The sequence below is a fragment of the Schistocerca nitens genome, chromosome 8 (genome assembly GCF_023898315.1).
Source record: "Schistocerca nitens isolate TAMUIC-IGC-003100 chromosome 8, iqSchNite1.1, whole genome shotgun sequence".
In the NCBI taxonomy this organism is placed as follows: domain Eukaryota; kingdom Metazoa; phylum Arthropoda; class Insecta; order Orthoptera; family Acrididae; genus Schistocerca; species Schistocerca nitens.
The window spans coordinates 186,171,376-186,184,682 of record NC_064621.1 but is presented as its reverse complement, the minus strand read 5'-3'; the positions used below and the strand labels follow the sequence as shown (position 1 = coordinate 186,184,682).

Below are 13,307 nucleotides of genomic sequence, written 5' to 3'. Positions count from 1 at the left end.
AATCGGAAGAAACCATAGTTCAACTCAACGCCTCCTGTCCATCGATGGAGATGGAGTTGTATGACAGGAATTTACTAGATATGGGCACATTCAAACTAGAGGTTGTGAATAGTACATATATATTTATAGGAGTCGATATACATTCCACCCTCCCATTAGAGAATATTTATAGGGGTAAGGATGTCCAGACATATATCAGAATTACCTGCTGCAAAGTAGTGTTAGTAACAATGCCGAAGGTGATCAATAGGGAAAGGAAATGGGGAAAGAGTTCATGGGAAATGGGGAAAGAGTTCATACAAGTTTAAAATCCATACATGTGTTATTGGTTTCCCTGGAAAATCCCTGACATTCTAGTGTAAAGAAACAGTTACCACCATGACTGAGTGGATGAAGCAGCTTCATAATAAGTGTCTTGTAGTAAGCGATTGGTCCTGCAATAATGATGCTGGAAAGAAGAAGAAGAAAAAGAACAAGAACAAGAATGCATGGTTACTCCCTTTCGCTATCTGACCTTCAGATTGTGATATGCCTATTCTTGTTCCAACTCTGTTAACACGTCTTGAGGGAGTCTGTTTCCAGCATGCATATACATTTTTTTTGTGAAAAGCCCAGATTCAGCCAAAATATCAGCTATTGCAGCGCATTTTGCACGATATTGAGGGAGTGGCATACCAGACGTTCAACGAAAGCGACGATATTATTCAGCCAGAAAACGTAAAACCTAACAGCGTGTTCATATTTCAAAACACTGTATTGGAAAATTAAGCTGAGATCCGGGGATATTTCAACTTTGCTCGCCACCTGCAAGTCACTATATCTTTTATTTGATCTAGAAATACTCGACGATTCCAAACTTTTTAGTGTGGAACAATGCAAACATTACTGTCGCTTTCAAATAGGATACCCTCAGTTTGGAACAAGTTCACCAAGCAAATTAGGATTTGAATGAGGATCGATATGGACGAAATTTTGATGAGATTATGGATAAAAAGCAATGTATCAAAACATGCTTTACACTGTGGACAAATGTACTATGTTGCACACTGGTTCAGATGGTGCAAGGCACATGCATGTATCCATTGACAGAAAAATTCAGGCAATCAACGGAAAAATAAAGAAATTAGAAAGTCTTATGGAGGCCGAGGCTAGATATGGAGAGATGTTGAATACTAGTACAAAGCAATGCAAGCCATACGTCAATGAGAAAACTGAAGAGGTCAACACAAAGAGATGTGCATGGATATGTAAAGGGGACTACTGGGGAACCTGATCCCAACAACCCAAGTAGTCTCAGAGTACATATAAGTTGTATGCTATCTCTAAAACGGCTTACGATACACAACCATGTCTTGGACGAAGTGTAAAGATATAGAGCACAGAAGGCTAGGCTATGGAAATTTCGACTGTTAAATGCAGATCAGTTGCAACAAGATCAGTCTCTCTCTGAAATGTTTAATGCAGTAACTGACAGTCTTACCGAGTGGATGGAGGCAGAAAAGAAGAAGAAGGAGAAGTAAAGAGAGTATGTTCTATTAACGACTTCATTACACTTTTCGGCAACGCTGTGTTAGACAGAACATATGGCGTCAGCTGCACAAAACCCTGTGTTTTAGGTAATAACTCAATACATTTAACTGAGCATGAAGTTAGAGTTGGGATAAAGAATTTGAAAGGTTGTCCTAATATTCGTAAAACTTCTAATGTCAAAAAGTGTACCCGAAAAGTAATAAAATCGTATGGTGTAATATTACACATAACTAACTCAGATAGGGAGGGCAACCCCTCAGAAGGACGAATGAAAGCCTCGAAGACAGATACATGAATATAATTAAGTCACCCTTATCAGCTGCTCAAAGCACAGGAAAAGGGTTGAAGTTCTGCATAAAACACTAAACAGCGTATCTGCCTTGTATCAGACGACGACCCACATAAATCTTAGACCAATTATGACTACATAAAGCACCATCTGCCAAAGGGAACACGGTTCACACGAGCGAAATTTTATCAATCATATCAGAATTTTCAAAATGGCACGTCGTTGGGTAATCGCAGAGATGGTTGTTCATTAGTTCCACAGGCTAAGACGCAAAATATTCCTGCGCAGACATGTGATAATGTGGTAAATGGGTGAATTATGACTGGCTCATCTCGTAGATACGCGAGATTACTCACGATCAACTAAGGTTATAATTTTGTTCTAATGGTCGTAGATGCACATTCCGTATTCGCTTGAGCTCTACCCTCGGAGCAAAGATGGGATGGAGGTTTTACAACAATTCCTGCAGACTGGTACGAATTGATGTTCTGACAGCCTTGAAACCGACCATGGGGCGAACTTCACAAACGGTATTTGAAAGCAGTACGGAGCGATATAGGATAATCCAGTGCTTGACATTATCCCAGTTAAAAGCTACTATTGTTCAACGTTTCAATTGGTCCATCAAACCTAGATGTCAAAGCAAGTTAATCACTGAGGATCGTACAGATGGGAAACCAGGAAATCATTCAGCCTCATATCACTAACTAGTAAACTGCACAACCTTTAATACAACTAAGAAGCAACATTTGATGCTTGTGATAATGGTCTTCTAAATAAAATCTAAAATCGTATTATCATGGTGGATCCACGGAATCAGACGTTCAGTGTAGCTGATTTGGGTCGTCTGTCGAAGTACAACACTGTTTTGAGAAGTCGTACCCACCAATGTGGTGAACATAAACGTATACAGTTTCCAAAGTATATGTAATAACTTCCAAAGTGCAGCAGACCCACCCAAAATCTTGCATCTTAAAGAACAGTGAAGGAGAAGGTATAACATGGAGCTTTTACACTGAGGAGCAGACATCTTCCTTGTAGAGTGGGTCATAAGTCGCCCAGGAAGCAGGGCGTATGTGAAGTAGCTCGACCTCAGTTGGGTGAATGCTCGCAATTTGCTATATAACAGGACAAGCAAAGCGCAAATCACCCAGCATTGTGAAATGAGTGCTAGATAACTCATACGGGATGTGTGTGGCATTTTGAAGAACCTACCAGCCGAACATCATATCCCTGGTCAAAATTTCTGTTCACCTGGAACGAAGTTGAAAAAACACCTAGCTCTTGAAAGTAATGATGTAATATGTTTATGCTACGAATAAAAATCATCTTATTGTGGACAGAAAATTAGATGATAAAGCTACACAGATACGTCGAAAACAGAACATTGCTACGGAAGGACATATTTCAGCATTCGTCGTCTATAAGTTAAAGCATACCAATCCTAAATTTGGTGCTGGAATAACTTTCAAACAAATCATGAATGCAGTTCGATGCACGCTAAAAAATTTGATAAGTACATAGTATGTTTAAAACATAGCATCCAATTAACAGTGGCAGTGGCAAAAAATGCATTGAGGGAGATACGATCAAGAAACAGGCCTTTTAAAACGCAAATAGTTCTACCATCATCTGAGACTGCTGGAATAGTGCTATTTCTAATCCCTGCATTTTCCATGCTGTCAACCATGAGTTCTTTAGCAGGAGGAACTAACTCAAGCAGTAAAGAGTGCACTAAATGCAGAGAAGTGACTACCAGAAGCTAAAAGACATAATTCGACAACTGAAATCATTAGTATCAGTGAAGGACTATTCTTAAATCATGGAGGAAAGGGCTTGAGGTATTCACAAAAAAAAGGTTCGTAGCACTACCACTGATAAGACAGCTGACTAACATAGATATAGTCAAAGTCGTCATAAAACGCAAAATTTCAAGGTTTCACGGTGATTATGCAAGATTTATTGCCAAAGACAATGCTCTGGTCCAAAGTATGCGGGACTGAGCGTTTAGATGTTGTCGGATGATATCAAACTCACTAGGTCACGGATGTTAATAAAACTTTTTATAGTTTTGAGACCACCTGCGCAGCTAAGTCGCTACTTCATCGACAAGAACCAGTAGTTCTGCAACTTTCGGCGATAATAAGACTTCAGTTTATATCCCTGCGGTGCTTAAGGGGATACGGAATCGGATTTTGGGTTAAAAAATCGAATTTTTTTTAATTGGCGTATTATATTCTGCCATGTTTCCTCTTTAAAATGACGTATCATACATAGCTCTACTACAATTATAACTATTTTATTTTTATATATTTGTGAGATCGGGTATTGCGCTTTAGTTATACACGTCTCTCGTGGCTGACCATGAACTTTTTGGCAGTACCTTTAAAGTGACATGAATTCAAATATCCCGGTTTCCAGCGACTATTTATACACTAGTTGCCCGAAAATGTTTCTCTCTGGTTTCCTCAAGTTACTCTTTGACTTTGTGGCGGGACTGTTTTGTAAACAGTGTGATATAAGAAAGTAGTTGTTGTTGAGTTATTTCGTATTTAGTGCTTCATTTTTCGCAGTGAAAATGCCTAGAGCTAAAGCGAAAGTATTTAAAAAGCGTGTGAACTGGCAAAAGAAAAGAAATAATGATTCATTAGCAAAGCAAAGCAGTTCATCATCATCACTGTTGGAAAATGTGAATCCACTTATTACTGATTTGCCGAACGAACTTACACCAAATGAAAACAGTGCTTCTCATAAAAAACTAAGAGATTTGGAAGAGAAATATAATTTACTTGATAGAGGGAATGAAGTTTTTGAACTCATTGATACGAATATATTGTGTGAAGCTCTTGAAAACAGTTTGTGCTGCAAAAAATGTCATGGAAACGTTTCTCTGAAAGTAGAATCCCATGTTGGCCTGGCTGCCCAGTTTAATTTAATACGCAGTGTTTGTAAATACAGCTGTAAGTTTCCAAGTTCGGTTTCAGTAACTGTAAATAATGGATACAAGAAAACTGAACTTTATAGTGTAAATATTAGGTTAGTTTATGGATTGCGAGCAATTGGTAAGGGCAAAGCAGCTGGTGATATGCTATGTGGTGTTCTAAATCTTCCAAGTGCACCTTCAAAGTTTGAAGCTTACAATTATGTACTAGGATCTGCAGTTGAAGATGTAGCACAGAAGTCAATGCAGGTTGCTGTGGAAGAAGCAGTGGAAGAAAATGACGGCAGTCGTGACCTCACAGTGGCGTTTGATGGCACGTGGCAGAAAAGGGGCCACACCTCCAACAATGGTGTTGTAACAGCAACTAGTGTTGATACTGGCAAGGTTATTGATGTTGCAATAATGTCTAAATACTGTAGGTGCACAGGCAGGCTGAAAAATGAACACAGTGATGACTGTATTGCTAATTATTATGGTAGTAGTGGTGGCATGGAGGTTGCTGGGGTGAAGAAAATTTTTCATCGCTCTTCACAGTGGTATAATGTTCGCTATGTCAAATATCTGGGAGATGGTGACTCTAAAGCATTCAAAGAAGTTTTGGAAAGCAAACCATATGGGAACAGTGTAAATATAAGCAAACTTGAATGTATAGGACATGTGCAGAAGAGAATGGGTGCCAGGCTGAGAAGGTTAAAATCAGTTATGAAAGGGAAAAAACTAGATGATGGGAAAACCTTGGATGGCAGAGGAAGATTGACTGATTCCATAATAGACCACATTCAGAACTGCTATGGCCTTGCAATCAGGCAAAATACAGGCAATCTTGAAGAAATGAGGAGAGCTATATGGGCTTTATATTTCCACACCGCATCCACGGATGAGCATCCACAACATGGTTTGTGCCCCAAAGGTGAAAACAGCTGGTGTAAATACAATAGGGGACTAACAACAGGAGAGAAATACATTCACCACCACAGTCTACCATCAGCCATCATGGCAGAAATAAAGCCCATTTTCAGAGATCTGGCTGACAGAAGTCTTCTGATGAAATGTCTTCACGGAAAAACGCAGAACCCCAACGAGTGCTTGAATAGTGTGATATGGCATCGTCTCCCAAAAACAGTGTTTGTCGGAATTAATACACTACATTTTGGTGTGTATGATGCTGTGGCAACCTTCAATCTTGGAAATATAACTAAATGCCAGGTCCTTCAAAAGTTGGGTATGTGTGTTGGTTCCCGTACGGTACGTGCTATGCTCTTTTTAGATCAGCACAGACTAAGGCATGCTGATAATATAATCAAGACATTAGTGAAAAAAGCAAGACAGGTGCAGAGGGGTGCCAAAAGAAGACTTGAAGATGATTATGAAGACTGTGAAGGGGGTATTAGCTACGGATCAGGAATGTTTTAATCTTCTTTCTCCGTTTCCCGTAAGTTTACTTTTTACTTCATCTAGGAACATTATCTCAGGTACTGGTCAACCTAGAAGTCTGAAATTTTTATGACGTAGTGACATAGGTCCCTATTACATACTGAAACAACGATTTTTTAATTACTTGATTTACAAAAGACTTAGGGGTGATAGTCTAGTAAAAAGCGATGGAAAAAATTTACTTAAAAATAAATGTACAATATCTCTGTAAGAAAATACTTTGACAATAAACTGTTGTTTCAGTATTGTTGTAACATATGAATGCACATACAGTAAAATTTTTACCTCTCTGTCTCCAGTAGTTTGTGAGAAAATGTTCCCTATAGTAGGCATATATTAACATTGCGGGGATAGGTGATTCCGTATCCCCTTAAAGTCTGAGGTTTCTCCTCAAGACAGTTTAAAAATAAGCCGTGGGCATTCCATAGCATTAGTGGAGGTCTAGATGCGACATCGTACACTTTAACTGTAAGAGAACTTCGTCTGCATAATAAGCGAACTACTTACCCGCAATACATGTAGCAACGGGAAGTGTAGTGTAGCAGTGATCGGTCTGGAAAATACAGTAGTGTAGTTAATGTCATCGAGACAAACGATAAGCAGCATCTAGAAAGCTCCTATGACACTGATACTTAAATGCGTATATCAAACGATTTGTATAATGATTTGAGTTACATGGAAACGTTAATGCGTTGAAAATAGAAATAAAAGGAACAGAAGGTTTAGTGTACTTCAGTCACGGAGATTCAATAGAATCGCTACTTAGTTTCTTAGAGTCCACTACTTGGGCATAGTACACTAAACTCTAGCTAATCCGCTCCTCAGTAGTCCGGATTCTCAGTAATCCGTCCAACATCCAGCCTCTAGTCTCCCACGCAGAAGTGACAGGTACAATAGAGACTTACCGTGTGCGACAACGTTATTACTGAATTACGACGTAAAACAGTGCCATACATGTGTAAAATTGTGTCTTTCTTTACTGCTGAGTATCATAGTTTCTAGAGGGAAACACGTTATGCCAGATCCCAAGCGGTAACTCTAAATTAGAGAGAAGTTGAATTAAGGTTTCCCACAGAAATCCATTGTTGCTGAGTACAGTGCTCGAAGAGCAACTACTTAAGACAAACTTTAACTCACAAACAGATATGCAAAAGCGTGCAGGAAAATTACAATTAAAATGACGAAGGATACGACATAGGAGGAGAGAAGACGAAGATTTCTCGCACTACTTGTGCTGAAACTTCTGACGTATTCTTTTAGTACATTCTGTATTAATCTTAAATATGCTGTGCCAAGTAACGCATGTAAAGGCATTGTTAGATAAAGCATAATGCCGTTGCGTGCCATTATTGTGACAACTAAAAATTTGGAACGTGTTTCACAATGAGTGATACTACTGTATACGTATACACTCAAGGACTAAGCTTTTTTTATGAAACTGAACGTTTCTTTGGGTTTTATCAAATATGGCCCTATGTATTTACACTAAAGGTAAGACACAGTCAATAATCCAGAACCTGCACTAATCTGGTACCCATATATACAAGGAATGACCAGATTAGTAGGAGTCAGGAGCACTGATAATATTTACAAGTCGAATCAGCAAGTGGGTATACTGACAGTACGATTCGCGTTAAGTGTAACGTAGTGACGAACTGATGCCTTAACGACAGATTAGTCCATACTATATGTGCATTTCCTACTGTCTGATAAGACTTCAGAGGTTTCCAGCAATCCAGTGGACCTCCCAGTTACTGTTCAGACATTAGAGGGTATCGAGCTGAATATCATACATCTGAACGCGAATCTAGTCGATTTTCGCGATGATGAAATAATAGAATGTCCTTATCTGAAGCAGCGTTATGGGTATAAAGTATAAATGCAAATGCTCAAGCATCATTATACCACTTTGCAGCAGACGTAGAACGCGACAATCCGCAAGGGCTAATAATTTGTTATATCCATAGGGGTGAAACTTCAAATGATGTAGCTCAATATAAGAGCTCCAGCCCAATACGACGAGTGTCTCATCGGTCAGAAAAAATATTTCTCGCAAACTATTTGCCTCAGAAATGTTTAATAATAATGATGAGATACGAATTATTATACTACATCAAGATTGTTTGACAATTATGAACGAGACCTTCCTGTATATGGATGGGGTATTTACACCTAAGGACACATCATTAGCTATGTTATTGGACTTAAAATGCAATGCATTCGCCTCTCTGTTTCAAGAAGCAAAATACGAACTTAGTGGTGTTGAAATCCAACACAGCAGAAATGTTGGACTCATATTGACTTTCAAGACATAAGTCTCTGCATGAGCACCGCACTGAATGCACTACATTAAGCTAGATCGTGCACAGATGGATTTGAAGAGAACTCCAGTAGTGTGTGCATTACGACCAAAATTTCAATGGGCTTCTTTGTGTGCGATAATCAGGTTGTTATGAATGCCAAAAGAGACTGGTTGTTCGATGTGCTATTGATAATAATTCATACATTTCATACATTCTAGGAGATGGGGAAGAAGAGCTTAAAGTATGCTGGATAAAGTTCTGAGGAAACTGCCACTGTTATCTCTATCATACAAAGAGAATCTGAAATTTTTATATGTACATACTGAATTCAGGAGTCCAGCAGCCATTAACGTTCTCTTCATGGTAACTGTGTGAATATGCAGTCCTGTACAGCTATAAACGTCACGGTCCACAACCAGTTGCGCTTATATAGAGTACTGAGCAGCTCCTACTCATTTTTGGTCAGCTTCATTCATGAAACAATCAGCAGAAGCTGGTGGTGATGCCAACTGTTTTTTTTTTTTTTTTTTTTTTTTTTTTTTTTTTTTTTTTTGAGTTCGCTCATTTGTCATACTTTGACAACTTGATTCTGAACATAAATTTGCTGCTCGTCAATGATCAGATCATGGCTTCCCTCAGCTGATTTATGGGAAGATGTATGTGACTGACTAAGTATAAGAAACAACTATTAATGACAAATGTATATCTCTATTTTCTCTGTCGCTCTCTTCTTTCTCCCTCTTTCTTTCTATCTTTCTCTCTCTCTCTCTCTCTCTCTCTCTCTCTCTGTGTGTGTGTGTGTCTGTGTGTGTGTGTCGGGCGCAATACATCTTTTGTTTCTAGGAGTCTTTATGCCTTATGGATGTGAGCTTACTGCAGCATGAGCAGCAACATCACGACCACAACTGTCATTGACGTGGACATTGATAACTACATCACCTCACCCAGGTAAGTTGTGGCTCCTTCCTAACAAGGAGAGGACCCCAGTGGTAGGAACGACTTTTTGAAACCAAATTTACGGTGATGCCGGTTAAGATACCAGGTAACACACGCACTGCACTCATTCACGCTGGTGTGCCCTCGTTTACTATTAATTGATGAAAAAATTTTTGATTTTAGCGTGATGATCAATAACGTTATAAAAAGTTAAATTTAAAAGTTTCGTTGCGTGATGTAATTGGTAGGAAAATAGGTTCACATCCAAGAAGTTTTGGGATCGAATCTAGTGAAATATGCTAGATTTTTTTAATTTTAAATTTTTATCGAAATGACTGTCATCATCATTATTATTATCACTTAATTGGTTTAGAGGTAAATTTTTATTTTCACTCTTTTATCGCATGATTTTAATCACTGTACGAGCTTTTATTCATTCGTTTCATTTTTCCTTTGTATCATTCTTTTTCCAATCAGAATTCTTGTGAATATGGATTGCATGATGAGCACAGACTTTGTGTCTGGAGCACCAGCCACGCGAAATGGATGTGTCCTCAAGTTATTACCAGAGAATAAACAGGTACATATTCTACAATGCAGACACATCCAGTGGTGTCTCAGGTTGGACATTTGATTTCTTGAAATCATACTGGTGAATGTCCTACGACTAGTGTCCCTGTTGGAAGGGGAAGACTGATGTTAATACCAAACAGCAGGCTCTCACGACATGTTATTTTGAAAACGACTTTTATACATCAATGAATTATTCATTTTCCGGCAAAACCATGGAGAATGTTACAAAATATCGCGATATTTATCTACTTTAGCATTAGGATGCGTCTCTTGCGCAAGATATTGTGTTGCCAGGTCAAATTTTAACCAGCTGATAATCTTCAATGAAGGACTGTTCACTATGGAAATGGCTAGGGTACAGGTGGAATCTACAAATAATGTCTACATCGATATGGGTTTTGTGGACCACTCCAAATGGCACGTGTACCGATTTCACTATACGTTTGCAAAGTCCAAATTTAGCTGATCTCCAATTTCGTTATATGGATTGAGACGCTGTCATCTACTGAGTGAAAGGCTCTGAACCATTGGAAGTAATTAAGTGCAAACCCAAGGAATTTGACATGCTTTCATAATCCTTACATCATAGCACCTCAGAATAAAAACGTTATTGCGGTGATGAAAGGCAAGGTGAATGGTTCATACATTGCGTATTTTGTGGGGCTGAGATCGAAGATGCACACATACCAGTTGGATGCTAATGCCGCTCAAGACAGGCTAAGAGTGTGTATTATGTGACCTCACATACTCTCACAATGTAAGACTGTACGGAGTGTCTGCTAGGTGATGATGGATCTACTTACACGGTGCAGTAAGTAATCTTTTGGTCACGGAGGTATGAGGTGCATACTCCAACTCAACTGAATGTGTGTCATACCATGGGAACAAATCGTTCCTCTGTGTATATGGGCCCAGGACCCTCCCATTCTGTGTGTGTGTGTGTGTGTGTGTGTGTGTGTATGTATGTGTGAGTGGATGGGTATGTGTGTGTGCTTCCTAAATAAACTTCTGTGGGTACCACATCCAAAATTTTTCCTTTGTACACTCTGTGTGCTTATATGTATGTATGTGTGTGTGGTTCTTCACTCGCTGCGGGCAGTTCCTACACACTGTATATATCGTAAATAGAAATCATTCTCCACTTCTCTTGGTATTATGTCTTTCTGCTCTTCTTGTATAGTACGAGCATGGTTTTGTAAATACTGTACAGCTGATCAGTTGCTGTTGTGCATATAACATCATTTTGCAGTTTTGCAGTCTCTTTCTTTATAAGTACGTTGTTACTGATAATATAGCTTGATTTATTTTCCTTTATCCTTGTTATTATAATTTGATCCTTTACCCATTAAAGTTATAGTAGCGTATATATATATATATATATATATATATATATATATATATATATATATATATATATGGGCCCGTTGGTACAAATACATAAACGGGCATTCCTTTAGTAAATTCAACCTCCACTGATTTTATAATACAAGCTCACCACCTACTCATTTCGGTAGTAGAGGAATACAGGCATTGATGCATTGCTCCACTTGCTCTATGTTTATGCAGCTGCAGTAGCATGCAGCCACACGGATCCTTCCCTCTTTGTCACTGTATTATGCGACTGTTGTAACAGCGCACTGCTTGTTCGATAATGCCTTCATCTGACATGGACCTTTTTTTTTTCTCTGGTCGCTCTCTCTCTCTCTCTCTCTCTCTGCTAAAGGTATGACCCTAGGTAGCATAAATAACGGTCTGTGTGGTTTTACCTGAAATTTACATGTGGAATTGCATATCGCGCATTTGCAAGCGGAAAACACACGCTTATTTTTCTGCAACATTCTCTATTATTCTTTTCAAACGTCTGCTTTTCCGCATGCGTGATATCTGATGAATGGTTCCCACACATTTTGTTTTCTACCCCGTCAGCTTCATGCTGCGAGACAATATGTACCCGATAGTTAAATATCTTACTCACGCCAGAATGCACCCACACCCTAAATGATTCTACCATATGACGTATTCCATTCACAGATCCATCAAATTCCAGGGTGACCACTTACTCATCGACAATTACTGTGGCTGTTCACGTTCTCAAAGTGAGATTTGCCTGATATTTACAAAATTGCTCTGAGCACTATGGGACTTAACTTCTGAGGTCATCAGTCCCCTAACTAACCTAAGGACATCACGAGGCAGGATTCGAACCTGCGACCGTAGCAGTCACGCGGTTCCAGATTGTAGCGCCTAGAACCGCTTGCCCACCCCGGCCGGCCCTGATATTTCCATAGGTAATCAAATCCTATTATTGCTTCTACTGTCAGATGAGACACGATAAAAAATACTGTCAAAGAAAATGTTCTTGAGATAGAAGCTGTATCATTGTTTTCTCCTTTACAGCAATACTTTTCCCTTTTACAGGCTGTCTGTAACGACTCCTTTGTAACAACAATGTTGTCCACTTCTTTTCTCCAACAGAACAACTGATAACATCTTCACATAGAACCGAGACATTACTTTCTGAATCGAAACAACTAGGAACAGTTACATTATTCATGAATACGCTAACTATAAGAAACTTGTAGCAATCCACCTCTTCATTCTCTTCAAGTAACACTTCTACCGTCTCCCGATAATGTGTATACTTCTCCAGTATTTACAGTACCCTGAAACTCGGCAGTCACCTTGGTCATCTTGCGCCAGCTGAGCGTATTTCGACTCTGCTTGGTGGTGGATGATTGTCAGGCTGCTGGCCGTTTCAATAACACCTATGTCTATCACTGATGTGTGGACGCCGCCTCCACGTTCCATGGCTTCTATTGCCACCCCACTGAATAAAATGGCAATAGGGTACAAGCATCGTTCTATTGTCTCTTCGATTTTGTTTTATCACTGTGCCGCCGCATATTGCTCTCTCTTCATTTACTGTTTCTATCAACCACATCAGCACCATTGCTCAATTCCTGCAATAACTTTTGGAACAACACAACGTCATGCATGTTTCGTCCCGTAATAAACATCTCTCTCTGTAATTTCGTTGATCACTTCGAAGAAAAGCGAATTATTATTAACTCTGTGACATTGTAAGCTGCTTCTAAATGTTGATTTTCCTTTACTATTTCCAAAAAGAACTTCAATGGATTCCGTTCTCTACCATCACTGGAATTTCCTACGTAAAGATATTAAGTTTTATTCAGTCCAGAATACCTTTCGACCATAATTCGCGCAATAATGACCCATAATAATCATCAGTGTGACGCAGTCGCTTGTCGAAATTTGCACCCTAGCTCCCACTTCTTCGCAT

At 39.1% G+C, this 13,307-nt stretch overlaps 1 protein-coding gene across 1 annotated transcript in view; it reads right to left on the bottom strand.

Moving 5' to 3' along the window:
• Positions 1 to 12,814, bottom strand: part of LOC126199476 (uncharacterized) — a 129,496-nt gene extending 116,682 nt beyond the window's left edge. The window contains exon 1 of the mRNA XM_049936398.1: positions 12,669 to 12,814. Within this exon, the coding sequence (XP_049792355.1) occupies positions 12,669 to 12,814 (146 nt within the window). The remainder of the gene's footprint in view (positions 1 to 12,668) is intronic.
• Positions 12,815 to 13,307: the final 493 nt, after the last annotated feature.